Here is a 12584-nt window from a genome sequence, read left to right on the forward strand (position 1 = left end):
GTGTCCCAGAGATTCTGGTATGTTGTATCTTTGTTCTCATTGGTTTCAAAGAACATCTTTGATTGCGCTGTGGTCTGAGAGACAGTTTGTGATAATTTCTGTTCTTGTACATTTGCTGAGGAGTGCTTTACTTCCAATTATGTGGTCAATTTTGGAATAAGTGCGATGTGGTGCTGAGAAGAATGTATATTCTGTTGATTTGGGGTGGAGAGTTATAAGATGTCTATTAGGTCCGCTTGGTGCAGAGATGAGTTCAATTCCTGGATATCCTTGTTAACTTTCTGTCTCGTTGATCTGTCTAATGTTGACAGTGGAGTGTTGAAATCTCCCATTATATTGTATGGGAGTCTAAGTCTCTTTGTAGGTCTCTAAGGACTTGCTTGATGAATCTGGGTGCTCCTGTATTGGGTGCATATATATTTAGGAGAGTTAGCTCTTCCTGTTGAATTGATCCCTTTACCATTATGTAATGGCCTTCTTTGTCTTTTGATCTTTGATGGTTTAAAGTCTGTTTTATCAGAGACTAGGATTGCAACCCCTGCTTTTTTTGTTCTCCATTTGCTTGGTAGATCTTTCTCCATCCCTTATTTTGAGCCTATGTATGTCTCTGCATGTGAGATGGGTCTCCTGAATACAGCAGACTGATGGGTCTTGACTCTTATCCAGTTTGCCAGTCTGTGTCTTTTAATTGGACCATTTAGTCCATTTACATTTAAGGTTAATATTGTTATGTGTGAACTTGATCCTGTCATTATGATGTTAACTGGTTATTTTGCTCGTTAGTTGATGCAGTTTCTTCCTAGCCTTGATGGTCTTTACATTTTGGCATGTTTTTGCAATGGCTGGTACCGGTTGTTCCTTTCCATGTTTAGGGCTTCCTTCAGGGTCTCTTGTAAGGCAGGCCTGGTGGTGACAAAATCTCTAAGCATTTGCTTATCTGTAAAGGATTTTATTTCTCCTTCACTGATGAAACTTAGTTGGCTGGATATGAAATTCTGGGTTTAAAATTCCTTTCTTTAAGAACGTTGAATATTGGCCCCCACTCTCTTCTGGCTTGTAGAGTTTCTGCCGAGAGATCTGCTGTTAGTCTGATGGGCTTCCCTTTGTGGGTAACCCGACCTTTCTCTCTGGCTGCCCTTAAGATTTTTTCCTTCATTTCAACTTTGGTGAATCTGGCAATTATGGTCTTGGAGTTGCTCTTCTGGAGGAGTATCTTTGTGGCGTTCTCTGTATTTCCTGAATTTGAATGTTGGCCTGCCCTACTAGGTTGGGGAAGTTCTCCTGGATGATATCCTGAAGAGTGTTTTCCAACTTGGTTCCATTTTCCCTCTCACTTTCAGGCACCCCAATCAGACGTAGATTTGGTCTTTTTACATAATCCCATACTTCTTGCAGGCTTTGTTCATTTCTTTTTCTTCTTTTTTCTTTTGGTTTCTCTTCTCGCTTCATTCATTCATTTGATCCTCAATCGCTGATACTCTTTCTTCCAGTTGATCGAGTCGGTTACTGAAGCTTGTGCATTTGTCACGTATTTCTCGTGTCAGGTTTTCATCTCTGTCATTTCGTTTATGATCTTCTCTGCATTAATTAGTCTAGCTGTCAATTCTTCCACTTTTTTTCAAGATTTTTAGTTTCTTTGCGCTGGGTACGTAATTCCTCCTTTAGCTCTGAGAAGTTTGATGGACTGAAGCCTTCTTCTCTCATCTCGTCAAAGTCATTCTCTGACCAGCTTTGATCCGTTGCTGGCGATGGGCTGCGCTCCTTTGCAGGGGAGATGCGCTCTTATTTTTTGAATTTCCAGCTTTTCTGCCCTGCTTTTTCCCATCTTTGTGGTTTTATCTGTCTCTGGTCTTTGATGATGGTGACGTACTGATGGGGTTTTGGTATAGGTGTCCTTCCTGTTTGATAGTTTTCCGTCTGACAGTCAGAAGGACTGTCTGTTGGTCTGTTGGAGATTGCTTGAGGTCCACTCCAGACCCTGTTTGCTGGGTATCAGCAGCAGAGGTTGCCAAAGATAGAATATTGCTGAGCAGCGAGTGTACCTGTCTGATTCTTCCTTTGGAAGTTTTCTCTCAGGGATGACTCCACCCTGTGAGGTGTAGGGTGTCAGACTGCCCCTAGTGGGGGATGTCTCTCCAGCTAGGCTACTCAGGGGTCAGGGACCCACCTGAGCAGGCAGTCTGTCCGTTCTCGGATCTCAACCTCCGCGTTGGGAGATCCACGGCTCTCCCAAAGCTGTCAGACAGAGTCGTTCGCCTCTGCACCGCCCCCGCTGCTTTCCTATTGGACCTCAGCTGTGGGCTGTCCCCAGAGGTGGAGTCTACAGAGACAGGCAGGTTTCCTTGAGCTGCTGTGAGCTCCACCCAGTTGGAGCTTCCCAGCGGCTTGTTTACCTACTTAAGCCTCAGCAATGGCGGGCGCCCCTCCCCCAGCCTCGCTGCTACCTTGAGGATAGATCGCGGCAGACTGCTGTGTTAGCAGTGAGGGAGGCTCCGGGGCGTGGGACCCTCCCGGCCAGGTGTGGGATATATTCTCCTGGTGTGCCTGTTTCCTTAAAGCGCAGTATTGGGGTGGGAGTTACGCGATTTTCCAGGTGTTATGTGTCTCAGTTCCCCTGGCTAGGAAAACGGATTTCCTTCCCCCTTGCGCTTCCAGGTGAGGCGATGCCTCGCCCTGCTTCAGCTCACGCTGGTCAGGCTGCAGCAGCTGACCCGCACCGATTGTCCGGCACTCCCTAGTGAGATGACCCCAGTACCTCAGTTGAAAATGCAGAAATCACCGGTCTTCTGTGTTACTCGCGCTGGGAGTTGGAGACTGGAGCTGTTCCTATTCGGCCATCTTGCTCCGCCCCCGCAATCTTGTTGATTATTATATACCTACTACCTACTATAGTATATGTGTGTGTGTGTGTGTGTGTGACTGTAGTGTTGATCCAGATGAAGAATATAAGTAAATGCATCATGCATAGTCCCTGCCACTTAGTAGACACTTAAATATTTAATGACTGAAAAATTGAAAGGTTAAATAAATGAAGCAATCATTGGTGGGTTGAATTAAAATGAATTAAATTTTAAACATGGCTAAGAAGTTAAAGTTTGTTGGATGGATTTTATTTTATACAAAATCAGGCATTTTTATAAGAACTTTTAGGAAATACCATTATAGATATTGTCAGAGAGAGCATGAAGAAAAAGCATATGGTTAAAATTAAGTTATGTCTATGATATGTCAAAATATTTAAATGGTGAAATGAAAAATTTGATAGATTATCTGGCTGACATTTCACATTCTGTAACTGTAGATTTCTAAAAGGCAGTTAAAATTCATTTATTCATTTTTACCATATACATATTGACTTTTTAGTATTCCACTGAAGCTAATATAGAGGTTATATACTTAAGGTCCAAGGTTCTATGCAGAAATATAAAATATTTTAACCATCATTCCTAACGAAAACACTTGAAGTACCCTCTCCCCATATTGCATTTTCCCCCCAACACTGAATTTGGAATCAATACATACAATTATGTAATCAAAATGTTCTATATTACTGGACACCTTTGAACACATGAACCACATTGCAGATAAAGATGCAAAGTGGAATATTTAATTCCTGAAAAATTCTATCATATCAGCATAAAATTAATCTTACAAATATGTACTACAACTGAGCAGTTAGTCTAGGTTATTGGGTATCAGTGATGAAGGTAATTAATTATTGTAGATTAACATAATAAATTGTATAATCTCAGAGATTAACAAATTGCATATTATCAGGACTCAAAACATATTAATCACAGAAGCCTCTCTTTCATATTTTTATTTATTTTATTCATTTTTTTTAGAGACAGGGTCTTACTCTGTCATCCAGGCCGGAGTGCAGTGATGCGATCATAGCTCACTGCAACCTTGAGCTTCTGGGTTCAAGCGATTCTCTTGACTTGGCCCCCATGGTTATCCGGTACCATAGGCATGCACCACCATGCCCAACTAATATTTTTTAAACTATTTTTTGTAGAGATGAGGTCTCCCTATGTTGTGCAGGCTGCTCTTGAACTCCTGGGCTCAAGCAATCCTCCTGCTTAGGTCTTCCAAAGTGCTGGGATTTTGTGAGCTACTGTGCCTGGCCCCTTTTATGTTCTTTTACACAGATAATGCATCTTTTACCTTCACAATTGGCTACTTTAGCCACTTGCTGGCACCTGGGAACCAGGGACATTAACCTCAATAACACATTCTCTCTAGTTTTTTTCTGTATACAGATAAGAAGTCAAGATTTTTCAATATTAACTGTTGTTTATAGGAAGAACTGAGGGTAATTGGTCATATTTCCATATATATTGTCAGCATATATAATAATTGTTGGAATAGGCCTTAATTTTTCACTTTTAAGATATATCTAAATAAGTCTGTAGTACTTTTAAATGGGCTGCTGTAATTGCTGAGTAGATTGGAAATGTGCAAATGTGTAGATGTGTAGATTTGAAAATGAGCAAATGAGCATGCATATGTACTCATCAAAAAGCGTTTCACGCCAGGTGCAGTGGCTAACGCCTGTAATCCCCGCACTTTTGGAGGCTAAGTCCAGAGGATTGCTTGAATGCAAGAATTTGAGACCAGCCTAGGTAACAAGGCGAGGCCCTGTCTCTACAAGAAATAATAATAATAATAGTAATAATAATAAATTAGCCAGGCATGGTGGCATGCACTTGTAATCTCAGCTACTCAGGAGGCTGAGGCAGGAGGATTGCTTGAGTACAGTAGTTTGAGACTGCAGTGAGCCAGAATTGCACCACTGCACTCCAGCCTGGGTGACAGTGACTCTGTCTCAAAAAAAAAAAAAAAAAAAGGTAAAAGAAAGAACTTCTGTAATTTACTATGAAAATATGAAAGTCAATTAAAACCCACCCATATCATCATTCACATAATAGTAACAATAAGACCAAAATCAGATTCCTCAAAAATTTTGGCATTACATCTATCACTATAAAATAAAATCAAAATTGTGAATTTCTCTTTTTTGAGGTAAGACCACCAATTCAAAAAAATAAACAAAAGCTCTAACCTTACTTATTTTGGTACAATGAAAACTCAGTTTTAAGTCTATCTTTTTAAAATAATGTTTTCCAAATTGGATTTCTTTCTAAAAAAGTGTTTGGCGGCCGGGCACGGTGGCTCAAGCCTGTAATCCCAGCACTTTGGGAGGCCGAGGCGGGCGGATCACGAGGTCAGGAGACGGAGACCATCCTGGCTAACACGGTGAAACCCCGTCTCTACTAAAAAATACGAAAAGCTAGCCAGGCGAGGTGGTGGCGCCTGTAGTCCCAGCTACTCGGGAGGCTGAGACAGGAGAATGGCGTAAACCGGGAGGCGGAGCTTGCAGTGAGCTGAGATCTAGCCACTGCACTCCAGCCTGGGTGACAGAGCCAGACTCCGTCTCAAAAAAAAAAAAAAAAAGTGTTTGGCTTACCTGTGGCATTCTATACACATTTCCAAGGCTTACAGCAGTTTTGGGATGAGAACTTTATGTATAAGAAGCTACATGCCATGATTTCTTATTGATTTTGATTGGAAACATGGCAGTTTGCACTCTTGAAAAAAATTAAATCATTTTAAATGTTCAAAGAAACAAGGCTCAGTATACTGCTTTATTGATATTTCTCTCATAAGATTTTCAAAATTCATAAACAGCAAATATAAGAAAATTATGAGCTACACTCTGAATTTTTATTCTTTCAGGTCACCTTTGAGAATGGTACTATAAGCATTCAAAATATGTAAGTACATGTACTTTGAGCTTTAAAAGGATTGTCTCCATAGCTTTCAATCTGTTTCTTGCATGATTGCTTGTTTTGTAGATGGCAGCAATGGATAAAAATGATCTGTACTTAAATTTGCATTTTCTGAAAAAAATTGGAATTGATTCTTAATTTGCTTCTTACTAAGTGGGAGGGATTTGACAGCAATTGTTTTATCTCCTGAGCAACTAAAGTCTTACTGTTAAAGTTTTTATTGGAAATAAAGTCAAACGTATAGGAATATTATAAAAATAAAACTATTTCAAAAACATACATAACATTACATTTACTCAGATTTACCTATTGTTACTATATTCTCCTCTTTTCTCTCTTTCTTGGTAAATTTTCTAAACTATTTAAAGGTAAGTAACTTGCCATAGCCCTTTACCCCTAAATATTTCAGCTTGTACTTCCTAAAAATAGGGAGGTTCTCTTACATAATCACAAATGCATGCCATTTAATGGAATTTGAACAATAGGAGACAGCTTACCATCATTAGTTTCATCAGCTCCAAAGTGCTGCCTGTAGAAGAGCATTAATTCAATGTTGTAGCATTTATAAATGACCACCAGCAGTACAAGGAGGAGGAAGATTGCTCCCAGGCCCCCTGCAAGCTCAATTTTGTAGATTAAATCTGGAGCGAACAGAATAAACAGGAAAAGGTAATTAAATCAGCAACACTTGGGATCTTCCCATATTTCTAGTATATAAGATGTACTACCATTCTGTTTTCCTGTCCAGAAAATTCTTGCTTAATGCAGTAGCTTTGCTCTTGATACATTTGTATGAATCAAATTTTTCTAAAATAAACTCTTTGAAATTTGATTAATTTACTATTAAAAGTGGTAAGTCTATCTGAAAAGGAATAGTTGCTCTCAGTTTGTTTTGAACTCATCTAAGATGTCATATATATGCTTTTGCTCTAAATGTATTTCAGGGAACTATTAAAGCTACTTTATTCTGGGTCCAAGGCCAATATTTTCTTATTTCTGTTAAATTATCATATTGGTTTAGCAAGATTACCATCTAGTACTTCTCAGGCCACAGGCCCTATTCTTTTGCAGGACAGCAACATCATAAAATTACTTTCAGAATCAAATAAAATCTAATGAGTTTGCAGGATTTAACTGTTTCATTTAACCCCAGTAGAACATAATCCAATATAAGGTAAGCAGGTAAAATTAGCTTATCCATTTCCCCTACTTATTTGAATAAATGACTGTAATAATATATGTGATATAATATGCCCAATGGAACTAAAACAGAATGAGAAATCCAGGCTAATCACTTGGCCTCTTCAGCCAACACCAGCCTATCTGATAGCAGACTTAAGCTGCTCCAGTGGGGCATCCCTAGAACTCTTGAGCATTGGAACAATGAAATCAAAATATAATGGAAGAAGACATAATGTCTCCCAGGCTCAGGGAACAGTGATTTAACCTGTAGTTAATCAGTGATATTAATAAATCTAAAGAGTGTATCATCAAAAGAGGGTATGGTATCATGAAATTTAGAGAAAGGAGAAGTCGGAGGAGAATTTAGAATGTGAATTCAGCAATGTCCAGGGGAAAAATACTGAATCTGAGAGACATCAGACCAGAGACGTATTCTCCACAGGGACATTATTGGTCTCATCATAATTAGATAAAATTGCCTACAAGATAACCTAACCTTCCTTTAATGTAATTACATAATTACCAAGTGACTATTTTATTACTAATTCAGCTTACCATGTAACTCGAAACTAGAAAAGAGAGAGACAATCTAGTTTATACATCAATTCCTTGTGAGTTTAGTTGGCATCAGTCAGTCTTCCTGGATGGATCAATTATGGGGCACTGTCAAAATCAAATTGCTGACCATTGACAGGATGTCACTCTTGAAAGCCAGACTGTCAACCTTTCTCTAGGAATGTCCCTTATCTCTATACAGGATTATTGCTTAAGAGAAATTAGCCAGACTCAATATAACAATTAAGATCCATTTAGTAGTTTATATTTTAGAGAAAAGAAATATATATATATATAAAATATATAAACATAAAAATAAAATATAATATATAAAAATATATTTAAAAATATATTATACACACGCACACACACACACACACACACACAGAACAGCCAATCAGAGAGTCGTAGAATGGAAATGTAAGAAACACAAATAAATGTCACTCTTTTTGAGTATGGAGAGAGGGGGAAGGATAGAAAAAGGAAGAGAGTGGGGCTGCTGTGAAGGACAAAATATGCCAACAATGAATATTGCGAGGGCACACACAATGAATAGGGGTAGGAAATTGGAATCTGTGTCTGTCGTGCCTGCTGCAAGAGGTGGTCTTTTTAAAAAAATAAGCCACAAAATTCCAGGTTAAAAAAAAAAAATTCACCACATAATTAGCAATGCTTATTGCCCTCTATATAAAACGTGGCTGTCCAGGAACCTCTACCTTCCTCTGCCTCTGCCCATGTTGGGGACAAAACAGGCTTTCTTAAGAGATCTCTGTGGGCTGCAAATCACAGTTTTTACTTGTTTTCTCACCATCTTATATACACCATCAATCATACATTATTAAAAGCCAATTTTAAATAGAGAAACCAATACTATTTTCTTTGTTACTCTGAAAACTAACTTCTCTTTCATCTTGGGGCATTAATTGACTTGATTCAAGAGATTTTTCCTGTTTTAAGATGTTCACTTTATGCTATAAATTTTTTGGTCTTTCTGTCTGTCTCTCTCTGCGGTCAGACGAGCTTTCAAATGTTTTAAAAGTCGTGGAATGGGAAATTTTTCAGCAATTTCTATGTTATTTACAGAGCAGAGTTGCTATTAGGTAGATGGAAAACTTCAGCAGCAGGAACAATTTGTGCTCTCAAGTAGCAGACATTTTTTCAGCAGTAAATTTATGGAAGAAAACCATGGTAAAAAAAGTACCTTTGTGATTTTGGGGTCCATTTTATAAAAAATATCTTTGAAAGATATTATGTAATGATGGCTGTTTAAGTTGAAAAATGTGGACCTAGGCCCAGAGACCCAACCAGCATTCTTTGATTCAGCCCGGGCAGTCACATCAAAAGGGAAACATCTATCCTATAATCAGAGGGCACAGTTGCCATCACCCAAATGCCACCTGGATTTTCTTTTGTCTTCTATTTTCAATTGCAATTTTCAATCTCAGCAGGATCTATACTTCAAGGGACATTTACTGACTGAGAAACTGGGAGTCATTTTAGTTGGGCTGTGTCTTGTATATGCTTCACAAAGAGAGCTGTAGCAAGAACAGCAAATATTTATGGGCCTGTAACTTTTTCTAGGCACCCAAAGTACATGGGTAGTTCTTTTTTACCTTCTTAGTTTGAACCCACCTATTTCTTCACTGTGAACACAAAGATCAGATATTATAGAATGGGACAAATAGCAACTGAAGCCAAGGGACTGGAGAGAGAGAATGCAGGGAATGTTTAAGCTTGCTCCTCTGATTCACAAGATGGGAAGCAGTTTAGGAGATCCCACCTGAGGGCTTCTGTCATGGTCTGAATGTTTGTTCAAAATGCATATGTTGTAACCTAACCCCCAAGGTGTTTATATAAGAGGGAGGCCTGGCCAGGCACAGTGGCTCAAGCCTGTAATTCCAGCACTTGGGGAGGCCAGGGCAGGAGGGTCGCTTGAAGCCAGGAGTTTGTGAACAACCAGGTCAACAAAGTGAAGCCCTGTCTCTACAAAAAATTTAAACAATTAGTCGGGCATGGTGGTGTGTCTGTAGCCCCAGCTACTCTGGAGACTGCGGTGGGAGAATTACTTGGGCTCAGGAGTTTGAGGCTACAGTGCACTATGACTGAGCCACTGCATTCCAGCCTGGAAAAAAGAGTGAGACCCTGCCCTGTTTCTAAAAAAATAAAAAACGAGGGAAGCGTGTGAGAGGTGATTAGGTCATGAGGGTAGAACTTTCATAAACGGGGCCTGTTATAAGAGACGCCTGAAGAAACCTTTTTGCTGCTACTGCCATGTGAAGACACAAAGAAAGTGTCGTCTATGCGAAATGGGTCCTTACCAGATACCAAATCTGTTGTTACCTCGATCTTGGTCTTCCTAGCCTCCAGAACTGTGAACAATCCATTTCCGTTGTTTATATACTATCTAGTCTAAGGTATCTTGTTATAGCAGCCAAAATGGACTAGGACAGAAATTGGTACTGAGAGGTGGGGTGCTGCTGTAACAAATACCTAAAGTTGTAGAACCAACTTGGAACTGGGTAATGGATAGAGAGTAGAAGAGATTTGAGGTATATTGCCATGAAAAGAGCCTTAAGGGCAATTCTGGTGAGGGCTTGGAAGAAGAAGAGAGCTACAGAGAATTCCTCAGTCATCTTAGAGATTGCCTAAATGGTCGTGATCAGAATGTTAGTAGAAATATGAATGGCAAAGGCCATCTGATACCTCAGACAGAAATGAGTAATAGGCCCCTACCAGACATGAATCTGCTGGTGCCTTGATCTTGGACATCCCAGCCTCTAGGATTGTGAGCACTAAATTTATAATATTTAAAAATTACCCAGCCTAAGATGTGATCCGGAGCAGGCTCAGAAAGTTTTCTATTCAGGTATGGTGGGACAGAGTGAAGCAGCAGCACTGAGAATGAAGAGAGACAGATTCAATGATATGCCTCTGTTTTATGAGAAAGGAGGTATGTGCAGAGAAGCAGAAATAATTATCAGAATTTCTGGAACCTAAGTTCAGACTCTTGGCTCACCAAATAAAAAATTTAGGATGAACTTCTTACTGAAATGCTAGTTGCACGTACTGCAAATTATTCATCTGAGAATAAGGAAGTGGTAGGTGCAGACAGAAGATAGATAGGTAAGAAGAGGGATAGGTTACAAAACTTGATCCTGTTAATTGGATATGTTAGATTGTGAGTTTTCATTTTACAAAAACCCTTTTCACTTAATGAAAGGATTCATCATGTTTCTTCTCCATAATGATCACTTAAGGCATATTAAATATTGACTTACAACTAATCAAGAAGTTATTGTTCCATAAAACAATCCATACTAGTATTCCAAGTGGGAATACTACTGCCAATGAGGCCAGGCTATGATGTGATAAAGCTTAAAAGGTCCAACCCCAAAGGAAATATCTTAAGTTTCTCAAAACTAGCTAGAGCTTGTTCTGACTTAAAAAAAAATACGACAGGTCCCTAAGGATTCTTGCTCTTTCTTGGGCTTCCACTATATCGTCAGAAGCTCCTAAGGAGACCAAGTGAGGGAAGATTAACTGCATACTTTTGTAAAGCACAGTGAAATCATTTAACTGCTACCTAGAACAGAGAGTACAAACTGGTATATTATGGGCCAAAATTGGTTTTGTTGGATCACACAATGTTTCAAAAATGAATATTAATATTTAAAAATTAAAAGACTTTGTATCCAGTCTTTCAGCTTCACTTGAAAACTTCGAAGCTCTCATACCCCTGGGCATGCATTCCAGCAAAAACAGCAGTAATCTTATAGAACAAAATAGTTGTTGCCCTTTTAAAGCAAGGCATGTTTACTCTCGTCTATGTTTTGATTTTGTCTAATATCCAGCCCTCTTCTTAAAAAAATTCAGTATTTTCCTGGGACCTGAGGTCTTTGAGTTTGCAATCCCTGGAAAGTAAACAATACTTGAAAAGAAAAAAACGCATTTAGGTAATCTAGGGCAGACATTAGTCATGACAAAATCACAGATCAAATCTTCTTTTTATCAATCCCTGTTATTTATTGCTCACCTGATTGTGCTTGTCCTCCATGAGGAGAATTTTCATTCAAGAAATAGTTTTGAGCACTTAATATGTTCTATGCACTAGAAATACAGCAGTAAATAAGGCAAGAAAAGTTCCTGTTCTCAAGTATTCTATATTTTAGTGGGGGGAAGAAAACAAGAAGCAAACAAATATGTAATATAATATCCAATAGTAATAGACAAAACGAAAATAAGTAGAGACAGGTTAGAAGAAAAATAAATGAAAGGTAAAAGGTAATATCATTTTATATAGGATGGCCAGAAAATACCTATCAAGAAGGTAACATTTAAGTAGAAATCTGTATGAAGGGAAGGAGGGAGTCATGGAGACAGCTGGAGGCAAGAGTGTTCCAGACAGATGAAATAGCAAGTGCAAAGGACCTGACGCAGGACTGTGTTTGGTGAACATGAGAAACAGAAAGGAGGCTAGTGTGTATAATGTATGAGGAAAATTGTGGTAGAAAATGAGATCAGATGTAAGAACAGATTGTGTAGTGCCTTAAAGGACATGGTAAAGATTTGGGATTTCATTCTTGGTGGAACAGGGAAAGAACTGTGAATGCAGGGTTCTGATCAGGGGAATAACATGACCTTGCTTACGTATTTAAATGATCCTTCTGACTGTTGTGATAAGAATAGACTGTGAGAGGAAAAGGATGGAAGCAGGGAGACCAGTTAGGCTGTTACCATGATCCAAGTAATTGGTGCTGGTGGCTCAGAAGAGGATGTGGGTAGTGAAGGTGAGAAAAGTGTTCAGAGTCTGAATAGGCTTTGAAAGTTAAGCCATGGGATTTGCTGGTGGAGTAGATATAGGATGTGAGTAGAGAAAAGTAAAAGTGAAGAATAACTCCAAGGATTTTGGCATGAGCAACTAGAACAATGGTGATGGAGATGGAGAAGGAGACTGGAGGATCAGGCTCGTAGGCAGGAGAAATTAGGAATCCTGTTTGGGACAAGCTAAATTGATATGCCTACTAGATCTGTAAGAAGAATTGTTTAGTAGGCAAT

General features: G+C 39.0%; 1 protein-coding gene across 1 annotated transcript in view; it reads right to left on the bottom strand.

The window, feature by feature from the left end:
• The window catches only part of IL1RAPL2 (interleukin 1 receptor accessory protein like 2), a 58854-nt gene that overhangs the window by 18919 nt on the left and 27351 nt on the right, over positions 1-12584 (bottom strand). The window contains exon 4 of the mRNA XM_033201374.1: positions 6290-6433. Coding sequence (XP_033057265.1) covers positions 6290-6433 — 144 coding nt within the window. The remainder of the gene's footprint in view (positions 1-6289; positions 6434-12584) is intronic.

The sequence above is a fragment of the Trachypithecus francoisi genome, unplaced genomic scaffold (assembly GCF_009764315.1).
Source record: "Trachypithecus francoisi isolate TF-2019V2 unplaced genomic scaffold, Tfra_2.0 Lachesis_group6, whole genome shotgun sequence".
Classification (NCBI taxonomy): Eukaryota; Metazoa; Chordata; class Mammalia; order Primates; family Cercopithecidae; genus Trachypithecus; species Trachypithecus francoisi.